This window comes from Strix uralensis, chromosome 5 (assembly GCF_047716275.1).
Source record: "Strix uralensis isolate ZFMK-TIS-50842 chromosome 5, bStrUra1, whole genome shotgun sequence".
Classification (NCBI taxonomy): domain Eukaryota; kingdom Metazoa; phylum Chordata; class Aves; order Strigiformes; family Strigidae; genus Strix; species Strix uralensis.
The window spans coordinates 7,217,166-7,245,042 of NC_133976.1; the positions used below are offsets into that span (position 1 = coordinate 7,217,166).

The 27,877-nt window shown below is 38.6% G+C and overlaps 1 protein-coding gene across 3 annotated transcripts in view; it reads left to right on the plus strand.

Annotated features, from left to right (window-relative positions):
* The window catches only part of CDC123 (cell division cycle 123), a 39,025-nt gene extending 11,398 nt beyond the window's left edge, over positions 1-27,627 (plus strand). Inside the window, exons 7-13 of one of the 3 annotated variants that reach the window (XR_012629115.1) lie at positions 5,502-5,550; positions 7,921-7,996; positions 10,958-11,080; positions 14,788-14,816; positions 20,161-20,289; positions 21,456-21,588; positions 22,209-22,316. Coding sequence is in view for 2 of the 3 variants with exons in the window: in XM_074869780.1 (XP_074725881.1) it covers positions 5,502-5,550; positions 7,921-7,996; positions 10,958-11,080; positions 14,788-14,816; positions 20,161-20,289; positions 22,209-22,346; positions 23,147-23,173 (571 nt within the window). In the remaining variant the exon portion in view is untranslated. Of the gene's footprint in view, positions 1-5,501; positions 5,551-7,920; positions 7,997-10,957; positions 11,081-14,787; positions 14,817-20,160; positions 20,290-21,455; positions 21,589-22,208; positions 22,347-23,146 lie in introns of those variants that run through there. The other 2 variants (XM_074869780.1, XM_074869781.1) reach the window with 2 other exon arrangements.
* The last annotated feature ends 250 nt before the right edge of the window (positions 27,628-27,877 follow it).

Sequence of the window (27,877 nt, forward strand, 5' to 3'; positions counted from 1 at the left end):
GAATGCATTCTAGCTCCTGTGTGGTGAGATTTCACAGCATGGGTGTTAACTTGAACCATCAGTAATTTCACCTCAAGTTCACACCGTACTAAGAACGGTTGTGGCTGAGCAGCCTGTAGCAGGCACGCTCTCTTCTACAGATCCTGCTGTAAGAGAATAACCCCTAGCTGAAAGACAACACCTCAAACTGCAGTAGTCCAATCCATTTAGACTCCTTTTCCAGTGTGAGAAGACCGCGCACACTGCCAGATAGCACAGCTCAGCTCGTGGGTGGTAAATAAGCAAACCTTGTGACACGATTGTGGGATCATCACCTAATCGAAAGGTTAAGTTTAATTTGAGAAGTGTTGCATTTATTTCCCTTATAAAGCCTTATCTAATGTTGGTATAAATTTGGGTTATGATGTTTGTTTGGTTTTTTTTATCAGAACAGACTTTGCTGTTTCGGTAAGGTAGACTTAATATGGGCAGTGCAGCCTTGTGGTTTCCATGAAATGAAAGTTATACTTACGACTAGGGGAATGTATGTAATTTGTAAAATCGTTTTGGTCTCTATGTATCTTATATTTTATGAATATGTTGGTTTTGATTAAAGCACATATTATTGTCCTGTCTGTGCATGGTATTTCTAAATTACGAAGTTATTTGTACAAAATGTCCACACCCAAACAGTGAAATGATTATTGCTGAACCAGAACAGTGGTCTTCCTTAATTATACTATTGATTAGCTGCCCGTTCCCTAGTCTTTAGCAAGCAGAAATAAAAAATGTAGCTGGTATAAGAACCTGAAGTGCTGAACAAATGAAAATAACGATACATAATACATCCAGATCCCTTGGGAGGGCTACTTGGAGGATAAATGCACTATATTTCTACTTCTTTTATTAATACTTAGTATGGTGTAAAGTTTCATGCCCTGCATAAGTAACAGCTGAAATGTTGTATACCCTTTTTTGGTTTGTGTTGTTTTCTGTTCGATTGTATTAACTTAAAAATCCACTTCATGGGTCATAATACAGAAAAGGCTTTGCAATGGCAATTTGGAGATCTGTTTCTTAATCCAGCTGTGCCAGTGACGTGGAACTTAAGGCAAACCACTTTCTTTGCCTCTTCCTTCCTCCCCTGTTTACTATGTGCTTATCTGGTATCGATCTATACATTGTTCAGGTCAGGGAACTGCCCTTGCTGTAATTCTCAACTGTCTCAAGTTCTGAGAAAACTTCAGCAATGCAGTACTTCAATACAAACCATTAAAAAAAATATGACCTTATTGCAAATATACTGAGCATGAGTAGATAAGCTTTGACTATTTTAAATGTTTGGATTTTCTCATGATGTTGACACTGTGTGGCTGAAAAGTTCAGAATAATGAGTTAACTTTCCTCCTTGTTAATTTTGTATAAATCAACAAAGACTTCAAAATGATGCACTCATTAACGTAGTCGATGTTTCTGCTTCAAAGTAAGCATTGCATTTTACTTAGCTGTGTTCACAAAAAAACTTGTGGGTGGTGTGATCCTTAACTTTTCAGATTTTAATGTAGGCTTTCAAAAACTTAGTGTTGTGGAAGTATGATTAAAAAAACCCCATTTTTAATTGGCATTTATGTTAAGTAATTAAAACTCCTCCTTTGAACAAAAATCCTTTTAGAGCCCTGTTGAGTGTATTGGTTTAGAACACAGTTTTCATCCTTATTGTTAGCATGTGTGGACTACATTTTGTTAAGACATGATTGCCCACCTTGAGACTGGTATAAATATTAGCGATAGTTCTAATGATATGATAATGCCCTTTCACTTACAAGATAAGCTGGTTGTTATATTATGCCTGTTAATAAACCTTGGAAATTTTGTCAAACTTTTTAATAATCGCAACCATAGAGGTGAGATAAGAAGTCCTGTAAGTTCAACCCTGTTGAAAAGCAACCTAATGCAGAGAACATCTTCTGCAGGGATTGCCCTTTGCCTTGTTATAGAGAGGCAGTATGAGTCACATGCAGGAATAGCAGTTTTTTGATGTGCACTTAAGTGTTGTAAATCGACGCTCAGTATTTTATTGGACCAGCTGATGCTATGGACCTGTTACTTCCAGAAATTCATCCCTCAAAATTCTTTGAGAAGCTGGTTAGACAGGTGAAGTAGAGTCTAAAAGTAGCCACTCAACCCTGTCTAAGCCCAGGAAATGGAGTGAAGGGACCATCTATGCCACATGTAGTAGGTAAGAAATATCTACTAGGTTAACAGAGCGGGTGAAACAACTTGCAGTGGGCCACGGAAAAGTTTCCAAATGTATAATGTGTAAGATACAAATGAATGTGAGGGGAGATGCGGGGGTTTTTTTAGGTGTTTATAAAAGGGCTTTGATAAATTTAAGCGCCTGTTTCTGAGAACAATTGAGAAAGTCTGCTCTTGAGTGAGGTTTAGCCCATCAAGCTCCTAAGCACACTGTACAACTTTAAAACCTAGCAGATGTTTCAATCCTTTTTGTTTTTAAGCTAATGTTCTGGATAAATTTTTGATAGCAGACTTAATGCTTTTAAATATTGAATTACAAATGATAAAGAAATTACAAAGTTTTTCTGAGATGTGGAGGAAACAGCCTGTGTTCTCGTAACAGAACATAGGAGGCAGTGTTGGTTCGTGAAGATGTGACTTGGCACTCAGGATACCTTTTTGCAAGAACATTAGCTGTTGGTTTAGTCTTTTGTATAACCTATTCTGAGGTAGACAGTTCCACATGAGAGGATGTGGAAAATGAGGCCTTTGATTTTATTTTTTTTTTTTTCCCTTGAGGTTTTACTCACATGCCATTTTTCCTAGCAATTTACAGTGTAGTACAAGATCCTCCGTTGAACGGTGCATGAGTTTCTTACTTCTATTAGTCCTTAAAGTTCCAGCAAGGTTCAGTATTCAGGAAATAAAGATGCAGTTCAAAGGCTGTTAGAAGTTTCCCCTTGATTTTTTTTTTTTAATTAAGGTTTTAAAATAAATGATGAGGTAATAGCAGGGGAACTGTCAGGTACAGAGTAACTTTTACAATTTTCGTTATATTTGTAATAGGTTATTATCCACAGAATAATCTCAGTGATTTGCAAATGAGTTCATGGCTCTCTTAGCAGGGTCGGTACTGGAGGACTTAGAAACCTTCTTAAATTGCTTTTCTCCGTGTTGAAAACTGAACTGCATAATGACTTCATGTAGTGTGTCTAGGGGTCAAGTATATGCATTTGGAGATTAACATACAACTGCTACATATAAGGAGACCTTGATCCTTATGTTCTTGACATCTAAGTATCAATCTATAAACAAGCTGTTGACCACAAGGCCTATAAGCAGTAGAGTTTAATTCCTTCACGTTTAGTAGTATTCAAAATGACAGTTTTCAAAGGCTTCAGAAAAGAGAGTCCAGATATCTCTCAATTTTGTGTACCTGAAGTCTTTCTTACTGTTCTTTCAAGTACTTCCAAACCTGAATGGGATGCGGGTTAAAGAAACCCTGCTCAGCCTTCTGCCTCTTTTGATCATAATGCCCTATGTAATAGAGGAATTCAGCTGGGTCTGAACAATTAATGCTACAATAAGTTGGTGAAAAATATAAAATTGCAACTACCCAAATTTACCCCCCAAAAAAGGGGTGGTAGTAATGTCCTTTTGTTGACAAAAACTCATGATACTATTTAGAAGGAAAACGAGACTGCAAAAACCCAAGTTTATTTTGTCTTTCGCTGCACGCTTCCCTCTCTTCCTCCATTGTACTCAGTCCTGTGCTCAAGAAAAATAATGTTACTGTGTCTTGCAGTATTTTTGTCTATGTTCATCATTTTGCCTGTTTGCTTGATCTGGCAGCAGTACTTGAGCAATCTGTGTGGCTTGGGATGGCACCCAAGGATTTAATTTTCTGACTTACAAGGAAAGAGGAAATATCTTTCCCCACATAGCTCTCCCCCAAAATATTTGAGGGTTGAGGCAGGGGATAATTTTGATTGTTAATAAGGTGGTTTTCTGACTGCTGGAAAAGCCTGCATGTTATGATTAGCAGGTACCCCTATCTCAGATATGGGAGTCTGTTGAGAAGTAATACAGGTCCTAGTGTGCAGGGACTGTAAAACTCCATGTGCTGGACTTCAGCTGCATTTTTATATATAGCTTATGACTGTTTGCGGGGGAGAGGTGGATATTTTCTTGCGCATGGTAGGCGTATATGCTAGTAAGGGAGGAATTTTGAGTCTCTCAAAACTGCAGGCTCCCCTGAGTTTTTCTGTTGCCTTGACAGGTCTTAAATTGTGGGAAATATAAACTGTAGTTGAAGGATGTTATCTGTTTACATAGGCTTACAGATGTATATGAACTGTTTGATTACAGTACTTTTGGAAAGCATGACTGCTATCGCTCTTCTTTTCTGTGTGTAGTGGATATTAAAGTCTAAACTAAAATGTGTGAAATTTATTTCTGCTGGCAGTATACTGAATGAACTCTTATGATAGCTCTTCACTTCAAACCAAAGGCTGGGCAGCCGTGTCTTACAAATGCAATGCTTATATTAGAGATGTTAGACTTTTGGATTGCTTAACTAAGCTCAGTGCCAAAGGGAGATAGTATAAATGTTGCCATTTAAGACTGTTGCTCAACTGCGACCCTTTACACAGTTGTGCATCAAAGTAGTTTGTTGCCAATAAGGTCAGGGAGTACACTTGGAGGGAAAATGCATGTTCTTTTGCTAATCCCCTTTGAAAGTTACAGGATTTATTGCAAGGTTGCTGTAAAACAACAAAATGGTAGAAGTTGGCTTGGGTGTAACTGCCTTCATTCTTGATAGGTCCTGAAAGGTGACACACAGAGTCAGCTGCTCACAAGGGACAAAACCTTGACGTCTGCTTGCAGTTATGGAAATAGTTTTGTTTATTCCCACTCTCAAGAGATTTGTAAGAGTATTTCTTAAGGCTCTTAATTTAGAAAGATACCATGCTGTGGAATCAGAAGTGCCGAGTGGTGCTGTTTTGCATCCCTTATTCATGGAAATGAGCTGCTGTAAGGCATGATGATGTGTCTCTGTTGTGTGGTTTAGGAAGTTAAACATTAAAAGTACTAGGGAAAACATGCTGCAATGAAACTACATTAGATTGCTCAAGTTTATCTGGTTCCTTGAGAATCCAGTTATGCCAACATAACAATAAAGAGGAAAGGAGCAGCGCTGTTGATTCAAACAAAAAAAAACTCAGCAATGAGTAAACACTCACATTCGAGTCACATCCCTGTCCAAATCTGAGTACTTCCAAATTACACTAGATAAAAAGAGGAGGTTGGTTATTTTTTTTCTTCCCCCCCCCTGCTAACTGTCAAAAGGAGGTTTGTTATTGATGCATTTAATTTACTAGGTTTGTATGTCTTGGAGACAATTTAACAGTAGCTTTTGTGATTCACAGTTCAGGGTTATTTTTCTCACCATCGCTAAAATCTCCTATGTAAAAGCAGATTTTGATGCCTGTGCCTTACTTTTCCAGATTTATTCACTGTACTGATGATTCCCCTGACCCTTCCTTGGACTATGAGGTAAGACTCTTTGCATGATTTCTAGGTAATTTAAATGATTTGCTCATAGGCAGGCCGCTATTTGTGCTTGGGCATGTGCCCACAAAATCTGTTTTGTTTGTTTCAATTGTGTTGCTTGGGCAGTGTGGGGAAGCCTGGTTAAGCACTGCAGGTCATAAGGAGTTCATTTAATTACAGATCAGAGATGAGCTAAAGTTCAAACTTTTGAAGCTTCCTTTTAGTTTCCTCTCATGTCTGTCAGGTTTTGCCAGGAAGGACGAGTTCAATAGCTGAAAGTCAGGTATTCCTGACAGTATGCTGCTTGTGTATATCACAAATGAGGTTACTAAGAGAGAAGCTAGCTGTAGTGGCTGGGGACATCCTGAACTGAAGTGTTCTATCATATTGTGTTTCATATGCTCGTTACCAGTGTAAAATTTTAAGTTAGCGATGTAGATATTAACAATGCTTTAAACTGTTCATGGGGTGCTATCGCTTTTGTAATAACATCTAGTCATGTCTCTAATAATAAATTTTATTTAAATATAGAATTTGTCATCATCCTATGGGCTTAAGGGGCTTTAGAAGGGTGAATGAACCCTGTTTTTTTTTAAAGCACTATCTTAATGTGCTTTAAAAATACAGGACATCTGAAAGTTGGAACGAAGAGTTTCATGTTTACCTGGTAGTTAGGAGAGTCACCCTTGGTTATTGAGGTTTTTCTACTGTGGTTGATACGTGTTGGGAGTTTCCAGTATCCATGAGCAGAAATGGAGGCCCTCAAAATGATGGATCCATCTGAATGTGACTTGGGTCACAATGTCCCCATGCAACACTTGGGGGAGAGTGGCTGGAAAGCTGCCTGGCAGCAAAGGACCTGGGGGTGTTGGTTGACAGTCATCTGAATGCGAGCCAGCAGTGTGCCCAAGTGGCCAAGAAGGCCAATGGCATCCTGACTTGTATCAGAAATAGTGTGGCCAGCAGGACTGTGTGATTGTCCCTTTGTGCTCGGCACTGGTGAGGCCGCACCTCGATTACTGTGTTCAGTTTTGGGCCCCTCACTACAAGAAAGACATTGAGGTGCTGGAGAGTGTCCAAAGAAGAGCAATGAAGCTGGTGAAGGGTCTGAAACACAAGTCTATGAGTGGCTGAGGGAACTGGGGTTGTTTAACCTGGAGAAAAGGAGGCTGAGGGGAGACCTTATTGCTCGCTACAACTACCTGAAAGGAGGTTGTAGCGAGGTGGGTGTTGGCCTCTTCTCCCAAGTAACAAGAGAAGAGGAAACAGCCTCAAGTTGCACCAGGGGAGGTTTAGATTGAATATTAGGAAAAATGTCCTCACTGAAAGGGTTGTCAAGCATTGGAACAGGCTGCCCAGGGAAGTGGTTGAGTCACCACCCCTGGAGGTATTTAAAAGATGTGTAGATGTGGCACTTAAGGATATGGTTAATGGTTGGACTTGATGATCTTAAAGGTCTTTTTCAACCTAAATGATTCTATGATTCAATGAATACTTCAGCTTAGGAAATGCAGAAATTTGAGAAAGTGCCAGAGATATATATGCTTTAATTACCAGGCAGTCTGTCCTATTGATTATAATAGTTTGGTTACTATTTCTATCCTGTGTCCTTATTTTAACTGGTTTGCGCCTTCAAAGGCGTCACAGAATTCTGCTTGGGTGTATACCAGAATAGAGGTTGATTTGGTTAAATTTAATTCTGCTCATCAGCTCTTTTGACTAGGAAGCAACTTTCTGCCAATTCCATGACAGATTTGTTGTGTTGTACAGCAGGGTTTTTTTGTTTTCTGTGCTTTATCATTAATGTAACTTTGAAGTTGTTTCATAAATAATATCACAATTCTAAATGCCATACAAAATAGAAGAACGTAAGATAATTAAGGTGGGAAGGGGCTTCAGGAGGTCTCTAGGCCATTCTCGTGCTCAAAGCTGTTTAAGCAATGAGATCAAATCGAGTTGCTTGGCATTTTATGAAATCTGGTCTGAAATCCCAGTGGATGGAGGCTGAGCAGCCTCTGTGAGGGAGTTGTTCCAATGCTTGACAGTCCTCATGGTGAAAAAGCTTATGTCCAGTCTGAACCTTTCTACTTTAAACTAGTTTGGACTAGGTGGTCTTTTGTTAAAGGTGCATTCCAATGAAAAGCATTCTGTGATTCTATGAAATTAGTATTAAGTCTCATTGCTTTGAAGTATTTGCTAAGATAATTATGTGAACTGCAGGTTAAGACTGGTTTGTCTTCTTGTATCAGGAATAACTTCAGAGGCCATCTTATCATTACAGCAAAACTGTAGCTCTAGAAGGTGTACCTGTTGACAAAAAGTTGCCTGTTACCTTGCTGAAACAGTACTTTAACATTTGTTTTTCCTCTATAGCTTGTTCTTCGCAAATGGTGTGAACTGATCCCTGGTGCAGAATTCAGATGCTTTGTCAAGGAAAACAAGCTTATAGGTGAGGATTTTTGTAAAGATAAAATTATTAGGTGAAGTTCTGAGGAGTTTCTCTGATTCCTTGAATCAGCACTAAATATGAGGACAGTTCTTTAACACACATCATTTCTGGAATTATGTTTTCTTCTTCTTTCTGTAATTTAAAATGTGGCATGCCTCATTTCTCTTTCCACTGACATTGAAAGCCTGATGACAGCATGCTCAATATTACAGTGGGAATATTCTTAATTCTAATTGCTAATTCAGAAACTTCACCCAAAGGCTGTTTCGTAAGTGATTCTTTTATATTCAGGAGCAAATTGCGTCATCTCCAGCTTGCAGAATGAATACAGAGGTACTTGGGTATTATGCTGATAAAACACAACCACATGTGGATATTGTACACAGAAAGTTGGGGAGGTCAGAACATGGCCACAGGTGTACGAGATGTCTGAGCTCATATTATATTCAGTGTAGCTTAGTCAGAAAACCTGTTGATCTGTTACTTTGGTTCAAAATCCTAAATGTAAAACGTTTCAAGTGGCACTGAACAGCTAGGGTATCCACAGCATGCGAAGGGCTGGTGGGTGCATCAGGAGATCTGTGACAGCTGGAGGACAGGCAGATTGAGCTAGAGCATGTATTTTAGGCAGCTCTGGGGTAAATTTAGCTGAATTATGCTCCTCTGGAGGTATTGACTATTCTCTGCTGACTATAACAGGAGCTTAGACATCTAGTGCACATACAGGTGCTTGAATTGAGGGGTTTAATTTCAGGCTAAATACTATTCTGGAGTTTGAATTTGGTTTTGGCGTGGTCTATCGTGGAATCTTTAAAGATGAACAGAAATGTAAATGGCACAGGACTGGTGCACATTTGTCCTTAACAAGATTGAATCATTCTGCCTAAACTCCTCTAACAAGGAAATGTTATAGCAGTGAGTTAGCAAAGTCTAATCCAGATTTTATAGGAAGGAAGATGATTTTTTTGCTTTAAAATGAAACCAACTTTGCTCATCTTGCCTGTCTCATACCTACATATTCACAAGCACCAAGATGCATATATACAAGTGGTCAGGATTCCTTGTGATGGTATGGAAGGGAAGGGATATTGGCTATCTAGTCCTCATTGTTTCTCCTGTTTTTTTCTCAGCATGGTGACTGTGTGCTTGTTTTGGATGTGCCTCTTTGTACCTGTTAGGAGCTGTCAGCAATTTGTCGCTCCATCCTGTCCCACCTCAGTGAATCATTAGGAACATACTCTCTGTTCTTTGTTTTCTGATCTGGGTGTCCTGTGGAGCTGCACATAGATGTTTTGGGAAGTGCTAATCTAGGTTGTGTCACCACATACCGTTCTCATAGCCCCTTTATTTGGCTGTTACTTCTGGTGCTTGTATGTTCATCTTTCCATCCGCTCTCCATTCGTGCCAGTTGCAGGGTTTATTATGGTTCTCTGTAGCAGAGTTTATCTTGCTAACAGCAGAGATTCTCCATTAAGCTGGTATTGTTTAATGGCTACTCACATAGCTTTTTGAAGAGGAAAGAGCTGAATCCTGTCCTGTTATGTTCTACTGGAGCACCACAACTGCCAGAGATATGAATCACTAAGAACATCTAAAGCATTTGAATATAGATTTATTATAGAATATATATGGCAATACTGACTTTCAAATACCTCAAAGCATCTGTACGCTGGCTAATTAAACACTCTGTACATTACATTACTAGGTTTTGAAACCTAGTAGATCTACCAATATGGGGTTTTTTTAGCTAGCACTCCAGCTGCATTTCTGAAGACCGTTCCAAGATTTTTCACAGTATGTTCCCATGCTCTTAAAATTAATAAGCCTGTCAGTCAAACTAAGGAGTGATACTTGCACACTGTAGTGAATGATTTTCCAGTTACACATCTGCATCCCCTGAGATGCCACCATCTCTTGGTTTTTGTAAGCTTTGTGGTGATATTAATAATTCAAAATTCCACTGACATCATAAACTTTATATGAACTTTTTTAAACTTTGGAGGTAGTCAGCATTGTCTTACAGTAAAACTTAATCTCTGTGTTTTGTATGTGGTTAAACCAGCAAACTGCCATCATTGATACATCTTTCTTGGGGGATTCTGGCTCTTTCTTACCCTAAATAGCATGTTACTCATTCTACAGTGATGGGGCAGGTCTTGATTCAACATTTGTCCAGCAGGGTATTGCAGTGGCTTATGTTGACACATCCTGTATGAGAACTTCTGTTGCCTAAAATGCGTGCAAGTGTATAATCCTGTTGATGTCAACTTAAACTATTGTCTTGTAGACAAACAAATGTCTGAAATTAAGAGCTTGTGATGTAGCTGGGATAGTTGATCTAATGTCAGATATGCAAGAAAGCCCTTAAGGGGGCAAATGGGAGAATTAAGGTACTAGACTGCATGCAATCTCATTGATTTTAGGATTTAAGGTTTCACCTTTAGTGCCTTATCAAACAAGTATACGTTATTTAACCGATCTTTTAAGTGTGGAATGAGAATCTTCATGATACGCTGGGATCTATCATCTTTGCTAATGTGCAAGCTACCCCTTTGATTTCATGGTTCCAAATTCTGGTCTCTACATCTGATGTGCAGAACAGAAAAGGTTTTTGACGAGAGTAACCAGAGTGGGTAAAACTGAAAGGAAAAACAGGAACTGAAAACATAAACACAGGCAAAGGTTCCTCCTGAAATTCACTTAAAATAGTCAAAGCGTGTACATATTAAATGAGGCTTACAGAATGTAGGACAGAACTGTTCAAGGAAAAGATTCGTAATGGAAGTGCTTTAAGTATAGGAGAATAAAGCCAAACAGTAAGTCATTGGTAATGGTTGAAACTTGGGAGAACCCTGTTTTCTGAAATGTAAATTATAACATGCATGTCTGATAACTGCGTTTTGTCTGGTTCTGTTTTTTTCATGCCTAAAGCTTTTTATAATCAACTAAAATTATTGACAGGTATATCACAGAGGGACTACACTCAATACTATGATCATATCTCTAAGCAACATGAGGAGATCTGTAGATCAATACAGGAGTTTTTCAAGAAACACATACAGTATAAATTCTTGGATGAAGACTGTAAGTATCTTAAGGCTTCAATTAACAAGGGAATCACTGGGGAGCGAAAGAGGATGTTTATGAAGGTTTTTAAATACTTATTGCATGCATAGTTACAAAGACTTAAAAACAGAAATGAAGGGTCTACCTCTTTGAAGTTCTTTTGCAGGGTACTGGGAGGTTTGAAATTGAAAGGGCTTGCAGGCAAACTCCATAGAAATGAGACCTGTCCTCCTGCCCCCCCCTTGCTGTTGCTGAGCCAGCTGTGTTTCCTCCACAGTGCACCTAGTTGCAGTGCACTAAATTCCAATTTGCTGCTGGAGATCAGTGTTAAAACAGGTACATCTCAATAAATAATGACCTCCCCAATATCTTAAGTCTGTGGATATGCACCACTTCTTCATAGCTATTGCTTTCACAAGGCTTGATTCTTTTTAACTTGGGAGAGTCTTACAGCTCTTGTGGCTAGAGCATGCAGAGCAATGTAGCTTTTGAATGACTGTAAAATTGACAACCAAAAAACCCTGAAGAGATAGGCTGGAGCTTTTCAGGAAAACACAATGAGTGAGTGAAAGATCCCTTCAGAAGGCATAATGAATTACTTTTTTTTTTTTTTGAAGGCTTTTTCCCCTTATACTTGTTTTTAATTAAGAAAAATTCTAAACCTGAGAAGTGAGGTAGGAAATGCATAACAAAAGGCATTCAGCTGTAAGAAGAATAGTTATTTATAAAGATGTTGTCAGATGTTCGCTGCTAAATTATTGATGTATTCCTTGAAGAAAGCATTTGTGAGTTTCTTTTCAAGAAGTTACAATAATTTCTCCATGAATATTGATGCATAGCAGTTTTGCTGCCGAAACTTTTGAATAAAGGCCATGGTATTTGATACACCTAAGCAGCCCAAGTAAATTGTCTTGTTCTTTAAATGTGAAGTCCTTTGCAAATTTTATTGGAAATAATTTCCTGACATGGTTTAGTGAGAATTTAATAGTGTTCCATTGTGATGGGTGATCAGTAATTGTGAAAAATATGCTGAAGAAGTTTAAATTGGGTCTGACATGGACCAAACCTCAGTTTAGTAAAATACATAAACATAAGAATTGTCTGGCGGTTGGATTGTCGTCTGTAAAGCTTTGAAAACTCAACCTTTAGGTAAGTTTTGAACATGCCTAATTATTTTACTGAGCTGCCAGAGCAATCAAACAGATCTGTCCTGTCTGACTTCTGAAAAAGTTACCCTCTAATGCCAGTCTTTATTACATTAAAATTCTTAATAATTTGACTCTGCACAGTTCCTTTATTTCAGTCCAGAGAAGTTCTCAAGGACCACTGCTTGGAGAAGACTAGTAGTCTGGAAATCAGTATGCTAATTTAATAGGTCCATAGCCCTAATGTTTTGAAGTAAGATCAGTCATATAGATCTGACATTCTGATTACTGTCTTAATTTTCCTCTGTGTGCCAATGTAATTTTAGCTAGTATGTAATCAACTGATAGATAAGAATTCAGGGCACTATTTTTGGAAATTCATGCCTAGATTTAGGTTCTGAAACTGCTGTCTGGTGAACTGAAACGTCTGAAGTGTCGTCTTACGTAAAGGACGTAGAACTATGCCATCTGGGTTACCTTCTGGAAAAAGGAGTTTTCAGGGTGACCTTCTGGGATGAGGGTTTGTGAACCTTTTGTCCTTAGGCACTAAATGCTGGTGACTTGTCCATCTGCAGAGAAATGCCATGAAGAAAATATTTTTACCACCTTTCATGCATCCCCCATCATATCCCTTGATCCACTGTCGGGTAGCTTATATGTTGTTAACGACAAAAATCTGGGTTTGCTTGTTTGTTTGCTTTTAGAAGGAAAGGTATTATAGCTTTTTTCCTGACTTCTTGTTTTGCTGGGGATTTTGATGATGTTTGTTCTGCTTTTTCCAGTTGGTCTGGTAGCATCTCCAGATGGAAGAGTTGAGTCAGAGCAGCTGAAGCATTGCAGAGTCAGAGCAGTAGGATAACAGATGGGTTGAATGCTTTATAAATACTTCTAAATGTTGTTAGAACCTTCTAAATACCTTTTATAAGAGCCCAGTAAGAACAGTGTTCTGGAGGTATCAATACTTACTGTAGAGTCGAGCCTTGGCTTACCCTTCATTTTGAGCAATTGCTGGTAAAGTTTTACTAGTCTTGCTGGCACAGGACACTCCTGCTCTGAGGTGGTCCCTAAGAAGAGGGAACAGTTCAGGTTTTCTTCTCTATTCAGTGTTTGTGAGTGTCCCAAACCAGTCACCAATGTGCAGTCAGTCTTAATGGGGATGTAAATCCCGTTAGCCTCAATGATTGCCATAGGCTTGCTTTAAGCTGACAGGCTTCATTTTAGAATAAAGCTCAGATGCAAATTTTCCATTAATGGAGTACGAGTAATTAGAGTACATGTTACAGGCAACAAGTTCAGTTAAACAGCTGAAGAAGAAATCTAGGGTTGCTGTACTCCTCTTTGCACTGATGACTTATTTAGCCACTGAGGACTTGTCTTCTTGAGAAAATATAGCACTTAATTCCAGAGTGACATTTTAAATTGACGTAACTGAGTTTGTGCAAAAAGCTGTGTGGATTTTTAAGCTATATGGTCAAAACCAGTTACGTGACTGGCTTTGGTGTTGTTGAGTTGTGGTTTGCCCTTAGCGCAGCCAACTTCACATGAAATGTTAGATTAAGCTGCTGAGTAGCTTTACGTACATGAATGTGATCAATCAACATCCCTGTTACTGACGGGCAGCTTCCTGAGTAGTCGCTGAGCTCAAGTGTTCTTCAGTCATATCCTGAGTTTAGTTTATCCTGCATGTATTAGGAAATCTCTTAGCCGAAATATTCCCTTCCTTATTAGTGAAGGAAGTGACAATACAGCATTTGTCTGAGGCTTTTCGAAATCTGTCTTTTTTTTTTTTTTTTTCCCTTTCGTTTGCTAAACTGGTACAACTTCTGCATGTAGTCATGCCTGAATGCTTATCTGTCGATTTCCCTAGCTGAATAGAAAGACAAAGATTTGTTTAACCATACAGAACAGAAGCTAATAGAAAGATGCATGTACAAAGATTCATGCTTAATTAAGTCACGGGGAGCAACAACAATGGAGCAAGGCAGCTTTGCGTCAATCACCGAGCATCAAAGGGTCTGTTTGAAAGAGCTGTTGATAAACAGTAGGTGGGCTGTATCTGCTCTGGGTTACATTAAACATAGCCATTTCACTGCCACCTCCTCCTCAGCACACCCACCGACCCCTTTGTTCCTGCAACCTGTTTGTCTTGTTATCTGCTGCAGTCCTAATCTCCTTCAAGCAGGAACTTTCTCTTATTAAATGTTTGTGCAAATGTCTAGCACAGTGGAGTCATGATCCTTCCTTGAAACTTCCCTGTTTGCTGTAAACCGAACAGCAGTAATGTGGAAGATAAGCTTCTCTCTGTGCTAAAAGTTTATCAAATGTTATTCATTGGGGGTGAAAATTAACAGAAGAAACCAACATTAAATGGAAAAACCCAGCAGCTGATCTCACTGCATTAACAGTAGTTCTTGAAATGTTTCGATTCCCTCTTGGAAATGAACCTGATTCTGGCTTGCAGTTCTTTAGACATATTGACTTTGCAGATTGTGCTGTGTACACAAATATTTATTCAGATTTAGACGTGTTCTGTGAAATTGTATATCTTCTAAGATTAACATTTTTTTTTCTCCTTTTCAGTTGTTTTTGATGTGTACAGAGACAGCAGGGTAAGTGAACAATAGATTGTATATAATTGTTTATTCTGTGGAAACTTCCTGAAATGCTACAGAGGTGAAGCAAATAGTAGCTTCATCTTCCTAGAAGTGTCCTGGCAAAAAGCAAACAAACAAACAAATCCTACTTCATGTTATCATTCTGTTCCCCAGGTCTTCTTCTATGTTAGACACTGTCCACAGTAGGAGAATAATAGGATTAGGGGTGTAAATATCTCTGCGTCAGTGATATAATTATTTAGTAAATACCTTCCAGAGAAGTAATCTGTCACGTAACTTCGGCTTCAGCTGCAATTCTGCCAGGTCTGTGGATCTACTGAAGGCAATTTAGCTTTCTTTTAAGATGGGGACTTAATCAATATGCAACATTACTAAATTGTTTTAGCAAAGCACTACCTGTTGCTAAGGCTCCCTCTGCATTCTGGTTAGTCTGGGTGCTTTTGATTGAAATGTATCTGAACATTCAGCCAGAATGGATGGGATATTTAAAAAAATAGGGCAGCTGTGATGTTTTGCTCGCTAAAAAAATTTGGGGGGATTCTTACCTCCTTTTCTTCAAAAGAAATCGTTCCTGGGGCTGCTGCTTTTTTTTGTTTTCTTGTGATATTTTTCCCCTATAGCATCTGAACTCATCAAAACTAATAATTTCTTTAGATTATCCTTGTGAGATTGGAAAATTATAACTTGTACTTCATATATGAAAGTCTAGGGTATGAAGGGGTAATTGTCAAATGAGTATATGGATGTGATGTGCCCAGTTTGAGACTGATAGAGGCTAATTTTTTCTTTTCAAACTGCTGCAGCTGTGGTTCAGAGTGCTCGGCAAATGAGAACCCTGAACATCCAGATAGTGATGGAGTGGGGAGAAATGTCCCATCCAAACTTCAGTTGCCAATATCTGAGTTAGTCACCTTGACCTCTCCTAGTGTCAGTGGAGAGAAATAAGTCAGATGAATTGTGCTTGAAAGGCACACATGTATTGTTTTAAAAAGTAACCGCAATCAAAAATGCATTATGTAGCCTTAAATCACAACCTGATTTTGGGAATCATACTAGTGCATGAGAAGTAGGTCTTTGTTTTAGCTTAAATTTCATTCCAAATCCTAAACCAGAAATGAAAATAAAGCTATACACTTTTGCTATATAGATTTATGAGTCTCACTGTTTCACTTGTTTACGCTTACGGGTTTGGAGAGGGTCTTTATTTAGAGTTGAGTTGTATTTGTAGTAAGTCCTGATTCTGACTTTGAATGTTGCTAAAGTATTTTGTAATTGTGTAATAGGAAATCGTGGCATAGTTTGCAAAACAGAAACTAAGCAGGAATGTGTGTCATGTGGAAAACAACTCTTGTACTGTTACTCAGCACAACTCCTAATGTAGGTGCCTGAAATCAGGCTATGGACTAAAAACAGCCATGCTGAATGGTAATGGAAATTACCTGCCCAGGCTCAGATTGTCATGTTTGAGGATGCTGTCAGGCAAAACAAGGAGCAACACTACAGTATTGAACCAGGTTCTGCAGTTGGGTACTCTGCCTCACAGCTGAAGCATGAAGACAGATTGTTTAAGTGAAAGGTTTCAGCCTGTGTGATCTCAAATGAGCAGTGTTTCTTCATCTGTCAAGATAAAATGTATCTGTTTGTAGATATCTCTCTGCGCCTTCTACCCTCAGGTCTTGCAAACTGCCAGATAGCCTTTTGTGTGTCAGATCCTCCTCCTTTCACACATACTTTTGTGGTTTGCAACTGTATTATTCATCGTTCCCTTTGTATGTGGGTTACAGGCAGCGAAAGAATATTGAGTGTTGCCGAGTGTGATTAATTTTCAGAGCCCATGCTCCTCATCAGACTGGTTGCACGGCAACCTCACCTACAGAATGAGAGAAATGTCCAGTGTCTGCTTATTTTAAATTCTTTCAACTTTTTAAATATTCAGCTTGGAGAAGCTTGGTTTTTGATGTGTTTGTGAATAAGAGCAACCCCCTCTCTGCGCTTGCTTTAGTTACTTGACAGACTGTACGGAGTAGGCTGCCACAGGTCCTGATCGTTTGAGTTGTGGGTTGCATTGAAGCTGCAGTAGCCTGGTTGAGAACAAGCTTTTATGTGTCTGCCTTTCCTGTTACACTCTCTTCGCCGAGTTCATCTGAACTAGTGCCTGACTTTGCAGACAAGTCATCTTTTAAGGAAGAAACGCTGCCATACAGTCTTCCAAGCTGGATGACCTGGAGACCTAAACCTGAAGAGGTTATGTTGCAGGACTGGTAGCCTGTTTTTATTTGGATCCACTTCTTTTATATTTTTTTTGCTGCTAGCAGTCCACAACTGTTGTGCAGCAGCTGAGAAGCCTGAGAATCAGCTCTGCTGTTGCTCTTTGTGTATCTTGTAACTTGTAATCATGTTCAAGACAAGTCACTGTGGTAAGACAAGGAAATGCAGTGAGTGACTTCAGACCACTGCTAGCTCACAGCTGCTCTTGTTAATGTGCAAACTAGTGCTTGTGTGTCTGCCTTGTGAGCATTGTCACTGTGCATGAAGGTGCAGCTGGAGTTAGGGAAATGTAACAGTTCGGTTTGCATTTTATCTATCTCTTAACTTCCTTTAAACAGTCTTTGTCATAGGCACTTCCTTTCAGCAGCGCGTTGCTTAACGCTTTAGTAAAACAGCGTGAAGCTGACGTGTTATGGTAAATCTAGCGGTTCCTGTTTTCTTATTACATAAGAAAAAAATCTTATGTAATAGAGGTTGGGTTTTTTTTTCCCCCTCCAGATATGCACAACTTTGCTTTCCTGGATTGTGCGTTTCTGTGCTCTCATATGACAAAGATTGCTAATACTGGAAGATGGCAGATAAATAGCTTTACTACTGCTCTTTAGATACACAGTGCAAGTCATCTGAGACTACATTTAAATCATGACATTGCGTATAAAACTTGAAAGAGCATTTTATCTTAAGAAAAGACAGTTTGGTTACTGACCCAGAATTATATACACTCCTTCTAATGAGCCCTGAAAAGGGATATTTAGTTTTGCCACTTCTCATCGATTTGCAGCTACCAAAGTTCAATGCAGATTTAAGACCATCTCAAGGAAACAGTTGGTGTTGTAGATGATGCACTGCTGTCTGCAGGGAGGGAGAAATACTGCTGGGTGCTCACAAAAACCAGGTGTTGCTTTCAGTCGTCTCAAAACAAATTTTCATTTTTTTCCAGGGTACATTTCTTTTCTAGAGAAACGATCTTGAGTTCCTAAGAAAAAGCTGAGTTTGTTGTATTTGGGGTGAGGAGGAGTCTCTGTGAAAGCTTTTCATAGGGAAGTCCTTTATTAAGTATAAACATTTCTGATGCAAGGAAAGATTCTCTGAACTGCTGAACGAACTTTGCCAGCCATTGCTTCTGTCTGTGATTAAATTGGTTCATTAGCTTGTTTTTCTAGTGTGATAGAATGAATCTAAAATTACAGATTCCTCCTCCTGCTGCCTTGGAGCTAAGAAGATGTCCCCATTAGCAAAAGTAAAACATCACTTATAATGAGAATTTGTGACTGCCTTTTGAAGAGGAACGGAGATGGAAAATGATAGCAGAGCTTGCCCCTCTTCGCTCTCTGCACTGATGGTGTCAGTTATTAGTGCAGAGGTGTTGCAACTTAGCCATGCAGATTTGTGCTTCTTCACCCTTCCAAAACAAGTAAGAAACCACTCAGGTCTGTGTCCCCACATCTCACAGTTCCTTTCGTAGCTGTCTGGTTTCAGTACTGCTGTTGCAGTGCATCGTCTTCTTAAAATTTGCCCTGCAAAAGCTGTTCCCCGTGGTTCTGCCCTGAGACAGAGACTTGTGAAAGCCTGTATGCAATCACACACTCTCCAGTCGGGTGCTGGCTCAGTTCCAGTTTACAAGTAATACCACTGGTTTCTCCTGTGCTGGGACTGCCCCCACCTGCACAAGTAACTCGCTATGGATGACAACAGACCAGCCAGAGCGTTTCTGCTCTCTATTGTAGGGGTTTCCATACGTTTCCTATTCTATAATGCGTTAGTGCCTGTGGGGGTGGCTTAGGTAGTGTGGGTGGGGGAGGAAGTCTCCATGTTACTCTGTGACTGAAGGCTTCAAAAGTGTCTTTGCAAGTTAGAAACCAAATTGCTGTAGTGTAAATCATTGAAGATACTTGCTGTTTGTATCAAGATAGGGAAAATCTTTTAAAGAAGGAAGATCCTTCAGGAATGAGGGAAAGAAAGAGAAAGCAAAATAAGTTTTTAGTAGCTACAGTCTTCAGGTTTGGTTTCCATTTCCAGTTGATCTTCAGTAAACACAACAAAACCCTTCAGTCCTGCTTATGTTACAACCTTTTTCTTTCTGTATTTGACAGATCTGATTTCTTCCAGATGTAATGCTTGTTTTGTAAATTCTTACTAGCAGTTGTAGTCATGTTTCATTATAATTTATTATGTTGTACTTTATTAGAATAGATGACACTTTCTTGGGTAAGAAAAAATGGCCCTATGTTGGGGGTTGTATTTTGAGATGACTCAAGGAACGCAAACTATTTCTTGCTCCCCTGCAGACGTCTCTGTTACCTTTAATTAATGTTTTGTTAGTCTCTCTGCTTTCATTTTTCAGTTGTAAAACAGACATGGTGTTGTGCTTACTACCAAATCTGTTTGGAACACAAATGTATTAAAGATAAGGCAGGAGAAACTAGTCTGGACTACTAGTAATGGCTATATTAAAAATGTCTTTAAGTTATTCTTTATTTGTCTGTATCTGTGCAGAACCTTTCAGCTTTCATGATCTCCACTAGCATTTTGCAGACGCTGCTCTGTATTTTTAGGGTCCCTTCTGAGGCCAAGAACAGCAATTCTTCTAGGTTGCTGAACATGCAGCAGTACTGATGTGGCTTTTGATGGAAAGCAAAATCTCTTCTTGGGTGGGTTTGTTTTGGATTTTTTTTTTTTTTTCCCCCTCTTTTTCTCTGTTCCTTGTTCATGCTTTCTTGGGGATCTTGGAGGACTGTGGGGATTAGACAAAACTTCTGTGGTCTCATCTGACAGCACCTTACACAGAACTGAATTCAGTTTGTTTGAGCTCTGTCTGATCTTCTGTTTAAAAAAAAAAAAAATCAGTAAGTCATAGCTTGCTGTGTTTTAAAACTGTGTCTAATGTAAAGGATGTTAGAATATTTTAAGTGCTTAAAACCAGGTGATTTCAATTTTGACATCTTTTTATCTAAATGCAAAGCATACTACAATAATATAAGTATATGTGTATTCTGTTTTTTTTCTTTTTTCTTTTTTTTTTTTTTTAAATTCTGTGGCTTGTTTTAATTCTTCTATTGTTCCATTGCAGGGTAGGACTTGGTTAATAGATTTTAACCCATTTGGGGAAGTAACAGACTCCCTGCTGTTTACGTGGGAAGAACTGACCTCTGGGAAAAACTTGAAGGGAGACCATGGTGAAGGGGAAGCAACTGAACAGGTACAGCTGTGTGATGAGGGAGGCTGGCTAATATATCCAACAGACCTTATAGTGGGTTTAGTCTTTCCCTCTTCTTTGCCTTCCCTCTTCTCTTCTTTGCCTTCCCTCTTCTCTTCTTTGCCTTCCCTCTTCTCTTCTTTGCCTTCCCTCTTCTCTTCTTTGCCTTCTTCCCTCTTCTAGTAAATCCAGTTGAAGTAAATGGATGTCCTTAACTCATGAAATGTAAACTCTTTGTAAGTAGAATCTACCTTATTAGACAGTAGTTAATCTCAACAAGTATCCATGCTACTTTTTGATGAAGGCAAGGGAATTTTTAGTTCAAACAGTGCAAGCTCATATTACAGCTTTGACCACATTGTGAAGATGCCCTGAAACTTGCTTTTATGCAGTTTTGTGCTCTTTTCAATTTCTCTTAAAATCTGTTACTTTTCTATTTAATCACTTAAAGTTCTGCTTTGTTCCTGATAATCTGTCATACAGTTTCCCAGAGCTCCAGATTTCTGTTTGGGGGGAGGCAAAAAGCAACTTAACTTCTGTCTCTTCCTCATATCAAATACCCTCAGGGAAACCTTGTCCTCTGGTTGAACTCCCTGGACTTGCAGAGCAGGGCTTTTCTATCCCTCTTCCAAGCTGCATTGCCTCTGTAAAAATAAGTAACTTCCCATTAATACAGAGAGGAATAGTCTTCATTTATTTGTACTCCAGCTTTTTTCTCACTGCATGCTTGAGACAGAGTCCTTACATCTTAAGGAGTCCTTGGACAGCTGATTAGAAGATACGAAGTAGCATGTTACTGGATCTTGGGAAACACTTGCTGTTTGAGGAGAGAAGGCTAGTCAGATAGCGTGGGCTTTTCTTTATTTTCTAGCTGTTAAACTGCATTAGAGGTAACTGAAATGACATGCTTTATTGAGCTGATTTTAACATTTGAACTTTGCTTTAGTTCTGTCACCGTTTTCATAACACATTGAAAGGGAAATACACCACTCTACAGGCTATCATTCATCCTATTTTCTCTTAGTCTCACCGTGTAGCTATTGCTTTATGAAAACCCATTCAATAAACCTTCCTGCTAAAAGCTGTGTCTCCTTTGTTAAAACACACTCCCAACTCTTGAGCTGTCCATGGGACACCTGAATTTTGTTTTGAGGATTTCTTTTTCTCAGTGCCAGTTTTCTCTGGTGTAAGCCTGGATGAAAAGTTGAATGATTTGTCTTCATCAGCTTACATCTGATCACAGAATTTGGTGTGAAGTTACTGATCTTCAGTCTTTAAAATGAAGCTGCTTACTGCCATACAGTGGGTATTAATGTTGCATGTCAGTGTGTAGAACTGAAAATTATATCAAGTTACCCAAAACCTGTTGCTACAATTGAGTGTTTAGAGATATTTTTGGGTATTTTATAGAGATTTATTTTTTTTTCTTCAGCAAGTGAATTGGTTGGAAAGCTTAGACCATCATTTCAGTAAGGTTATATTTGCAAACATGGGTTTAAGCAAGGAACTTGTGAAGGCAAGTTTAGGGATTCTGTTGTAAAGATTTTCTTTATCCACATATTTATGAAGATACTATTGCGCAGAGTTCCTTATAGCTCCATTATTACAGCTGTACAGCTATTACATTACTGTTCTAAGTGTATCTATATTAAATGCATTAATAATGAATACATTGCAGAAACTTTAAAGTGAAGGAATGAATTCCTTTATTTGATTGTTATTAACATTTTAACTTTTGCTCTTAAGTGGGCAGAGTTTTTAATAAGAAAACTACAATTTTCAGAAAGTGCAGGTTTAGTTGAATGAATGCCAAACAAACTTATTGGCAAAGTGACTCAGACAATCTCATGGAGGAGTTTGAGAAACATCGCTAGCTTTATTCACATATGCTGTTCTTGTCTTATCCAATATCTTTTCCAAAGGACTATCCAGTTTTCCGTTGTACGAACAGTAAAGTTACTGTCCAGCCTAGTCCGTACCTGAGTTACCGACTGCCGAAAGATTTTGTGGACCTTTCTACAGGAGAGGATGTTCACAAATTAATTGACTTTCTTAAACTGGTAAGAAGTAATGAAAACAATTTCTGACCTTCCATCTTTGTGAAATGGCAACATCGAAGTGCCTGGAATTGTGCTTTTGTGATTAACATAGGTTGCATGATTACAGAAAAAGTAATGTATGAAGCCATCATACAATGTATTGTTGGGTTGATTTTTTTTTTCTTAAGTGATGAAGAGCAAGCTTTCATACTGATCTCACTTCAGTTAATTAATTCTATCTTTATGGAAGCAATGAATGTAGTTTGACAAATCTTACGGAAGGACCTAGCTGTTTTCTTTCTTATTTAAATGTAAATACAAAAGTAGTAAAAATGGAAATGTATTTTTTGAATGGCTGTAGCTCACGCTTTTAAGAACTTCTTTAAAAGTATATTGGGAAAAAACCTTAAACACTTGTTCCTTTTCCAATACAATTTCTTTGTTCCTTTGATGAACAGTGACATGAAAACGTGGCATCTTTGTAAGCTAGGGAAGGGAGGGCAGGTTGCCTTCATCTAGACCACTGACTTCTGCTACCACCATCATGTTTTCTGGTTCTTGTATATTCTGTTGGTTAATGTACAGGACAAGTCTTGTTCTTTACTGGAAATAAAATCCTATAGTTTGGGATGGAGGAGAGGGTTGATACTGCTCTGTTCCATTTACTGGAAACTTTATCTTTTACCATTCAAAAAAATGTCTTAGAAATGCAATCATTGTCTAATATCCATTGTATCTGGAAACACTTGTCATGATTTATTAGTGGTCTTACTTCAGATAAGCATGTTCTAACGTTATAAACTCTCTTGTTCCGTTGACAGAAAAGAAATCAGCAAGATGATGACTGAGGTATCAACAAACATTACACTGAATTACAAGCAAGAAATGTGGCAAAAGCTATATTTAACTATTAAGCTATCGATTTAAAGAAAACCTGCTTTTTATAGTCAATAGAACTGAAGAGGTGTTCATCCTGCGTGTCTGTTGGTTTATATAAAAGTGCTGAAAAGCTTTTTCAGGGAAACATGAAAGGTCAGGGTGAGTTCTCACTGGATTCCAGGTTAAATGCAATTATACCATGGTGCAAGCAAGCAACAATCTGAGTGCAACTGAACGACTGCTTTCCCATCTCATAATGTGAAGATTGATGCCGTTGAGGTATGCTGTTGGACTCTTCAGTGATAAATGTGACAACATTTAATGCTTGTGCAGTTAAAACATTCTCTGAATTTAGGCACAGTCTTGCTTAAAATATAGTCACAGGGAAAGAAAGGAATGTGTGTTTTTTGCTGTAGTAACCTTTTAAAATTGTAAATCATTTTGGGAGCACTTCTCATCCTTCCTTTATTTAAAAAAAGAAAAGAAAAAAAAGGGGAGAAGGGAATTTTTTGTTCTTTGTTATGAGGGCTAATACCTCATTTCAGAGAACAGCTATACCTGTAGTAGACTTAAGGTCTGAAAATATTGCATTTCAGGAATTTGAAATTCTGAATGCATTTCAAGTAATAATATTTTCACAGTAGCTAAAGCTATGAAATTTGTTAAACTTTACCAAATTTCAATTAATTTTCATAGTAAAGCTTTCTTTAAACTTATTTTTAACATAATTACATACCAGACATCATCTGTGGCTTTAATAGAAATAGTTAAACAGAACATCAACCTATAATTTTACATGTGGACTCAGTCTTGTTTCTTTCATATCACATCTCTAGTTTCTTAAGAGAACTCTTTCAGCTCTTAAAATTCTGTATTCATTTGGTACTTCACTTTTTTTTTTGTATAGAAGGAAGCTTGGCTAAATTTTGGGAAACAGAAGCTCTTGTTAACAGAAGCTGTTATTTGGGAGGTGGGGGGAGTTTCAGATGAAGAACCAGCTAAATTTTGGATATAGGTGTTTGCATGGCATTGATAATTTATTAACAGTATACACAGTTCCTGATGAAACGAAAGGACATTTGGAGGTGCTCATAGTACCTGGAAATTGGTTCCTATTTCAAACCAGTTATGTGATACTTTGTGTGTGTGTATAAAGCTGTTCATGTTTCTTTGCCTTGCTTTTGCTGTCAAATTGATATGGTGCTTGGTTACAGTCTGTTCTTAGATGTTAAATTATTACTTACTGTCTTTATTTAGCTTCAGTTTTGAATGAATACTTATTCTAGTTAAAGATTATGCAGATTAAGAATCCAGTTCTACCAAATACGTTGATGAAACGTCACAGATTAAAGCTTGTGGAGTCTGAGAGTACAAGATCTGCCCTACCCTTGAAGCGATTGAATCTCCTTCTCAATAGCTTTTTGTACACAAATTAGATGATCGTTAACTCAGGGCTGGGCTATACCTAATTCTGCCATACTGCAGGATTTTGGATGAGGTTTTTCTCACCCTTATCAGAGAGATTATTTGAGTACAGATGTCTCTAAATGAGGTAGGAACTTCAAAACATAGAAGATCAACAAAGCTTTCTTTTTCCTTTTAAAGTTTCTAGCCATAACTTAAGCTATTGTGATGATCTAACCACACTTCCTTTACACAGAGAAGGCTCTGGAATTTCCAGCAGATTTGTAAATGCTTCTGAACTACAGAGCGTTGTCTTTAAAAAATCTTGGTTTAAAGCTGTAAGATAGTTTCCTGCATCTTTTTTGTGGGCTCCACTAATTAATTTACTATAATCACAGCTTTCTGTGCTGGATATTCACCAGAACATACATGGTGTCGGGACCAGTTTGATGGGACCCTATGCACTCTAGAGTGTCCCATTAGGTGAGTAGGCGGGAGCAGGAGCCTTTTAACAGTCCTTTGCTTCTTGATGTTTTTATCCTGAAAGTGGCATCACCAAGCGAACTGACCACAATCAGTGCAGAGCTCTTAGACATGCTGGCAGCCTTCGTATGTTTGCAAGAGCCGCAGTCTTCTGCGGGTGCTCTGTGTTTATAGTTGAGCTCTTCTAGGACAAATTGCAGTGGAATCAGACACTGGCCCAGCACCTGGCTCCCTAAATGGCTTTGCTTGTTGCTAGCCTGGGCTGGTACTCTAGTTAAAGGACCACCATAATAACATGCTCGGCCACTCCTGTCTCCTACCCTGTGCCCTGTGGCACAGCTCGCCCCTCCATCCCTCATCAGTTTCAACAGCTGTTTAATATACTGGAAGACTTCTCTTTATAGTTGTATGCTAGTGATAAGTGAATTCAAAGCTTATTTTTCTCCCCTCTGATTTGCTAACAGATGACCGATCTGAATTAATGGACTGCTCAGCCAAGCAATGAAGCACTGATAACTAACTTCATTTCTGAGTTGCAGGAACTTATGCCGCTTCCTCTGGGCTTAGTCTTAATGAAGAAGCATAAAAGGTAGCAGAGCAAAAATACTAGTCCCATGTTCAGGTCCTGATACAGAAAGAGTCCCCACTATTAAAATCTGTTCTACGTAATCAGATTCCCCAAAGTATCATATCCTTACAATTTAAATACATACTTTATATTTGCTTCTTTTTCCAACTTCAGGTAACCAGATGTTGAATTTTTTTGTCTGCTAGATTAAAGATTCCTCTTCTAAAAGAATTTTCATCTCATATGACTTTTTGATCTGCAGGATAATTAACAAACATATTCCTCTTGGGGAGGTGAGGGGGCTGATATTGGTACATTAAAAATTCAGTTTCATATATGACACTGTTTTAATTCTATTTCAGCTCATCATAAAATCAATTTCTGTCCCTAACCAACATACAGAAATTTGAAAATACAAAATTCCAATTGTTAGGTCCTTGTCTGTGTGATTCAATGATATGATCACCATTTGCTGAGTTAAGGGATAACTATATATTCTTAGTTATATGCGTGAAACATTATATAAAGGTACTTGTAATCTCACCTAGATGACAAACATGAGAAGTTTTAGAGGTAGCATGAAGTCGTTTTATACAGATCATATGCTTGCCAAACTCTGAAGAAGTCTGGCTATGTCTAATGGCTCAAGTGTAGTGAGGCTCAGTTCTTGGACTGCAGCTCTGCCAGGAGCGCCAAAGAAAAGTCTTTGTTGTTTCACAGCCAATGCTTGCGATATTTAATCTTCCAGATGGATAGTGGGGATCAGAATTCCGGTAACCCCATAAGCAGTAGCTACTGACATGTACTGGCTTAGTTCAGGATTTGGAATCATGCTTCTGTACTTCTGGGCTGCAGACTGTCCATTCTGTTTATACTCCTTTGGCTCCTTTTTGCAGTGTTGTACACATCTTTCCTGGGCCACCAATCTAATATTTGGGTGAATGTTAAGATTAGAATAAGCAGCAGCATGGATTGTACTGATCTGAATTTTAAAACCTCTCTCTGTCCACTTTTTCCTCCCTCTTAGAAATAGATGATTTTTACTGGTGCTCTGTAATAGCTGAAAAAAACCCCCCTAAAAGTAGGGGAATAATAGCCAGCTCCAAGTCTCAGTAAAATGAATACCGCTTGTTGGATTCTGGTCACAGTATATGGCTTGTAAAAATCCCAACTGAATAGAAATTTCCTGTAGCTCCTCATGCACTCACCTGATGCTGATGTCCAGGATGCGGTGCTGGCCAGAAAGAAGTACCCAGCGAGATGCAGTTCAGATGCCCGTTTAAGGGGTTAGACTAAACCGGCTAGGTTTCAGGCTTTCAAGAGAGTGTTGTCAGATGAAAGGATTCCAAAATAGATAGCGTGGAGGTGGGTAATAGCGTGGCACAAACCTGCGTAAAAATACTTCTGCTACCTTTGTGCACCACTGAGTGAGTTTAGCTTTCACAAACTGTCCCAAATCTGAAGTGTTGAATAGCTGGAGAAGAGCACAGAGTATCTGTCAGTGAGTATAAACAGGCACTTGGCAAATGGTAAATAATTTCAACCTTAGAGGCCAAGAGTATACAATTCTGGTTGTGTTTGGGTATCACTTCAAGAAATAATACTGAACTAAAATACATATCTTTGACTAAAAGAAGATGGGCCTCAAGGTATAATACAGAAACAGGCCATAGTGCTTTTGATTCCTGATGGATACTTGGTAATGCTGATATTTAAAAGCTTAATAAATCTGTCTTAACATAAGTTTGCCTGGATGTTGAATTAACAGTGTCTTTATTTCTGTTTGAATTTGGTCTCTGTAAAGAGAAAATCTCCAACTTGTGGTCAACCTGAAATTAGATAGAATTAAAATGAGACTTGTTGCCATAAGTGTTTTGTGCAGACCTGAAGCTTTCTGAAAGGTAGGGAGTCCTTAAGCAGTAATGTGTGATTACAGATTTTTATAGTAATAAAGACATTGGCACTGCAGTAAGAGTGGGGTGGTTTTTTGTGGGGGAGGGTGGGCAGGGACAGGGTGAACCTTCTCTGTTTCTGTCTGTGAACTGTTGTAACAATGTACTTCATGGGTACTTAGAGTGTTTCCACCGCTCTAAGGTTGTCTTAATAGCTGACCAGGTTTCTTCCAATTATGTGTTTTGGCAGGTTGGAGGGAAAGGTTGGTTGGCTGGTCGGTCAAAAATGCTGACTCCTCAGAACCTTTCTTCATGAAAGCTAGTTA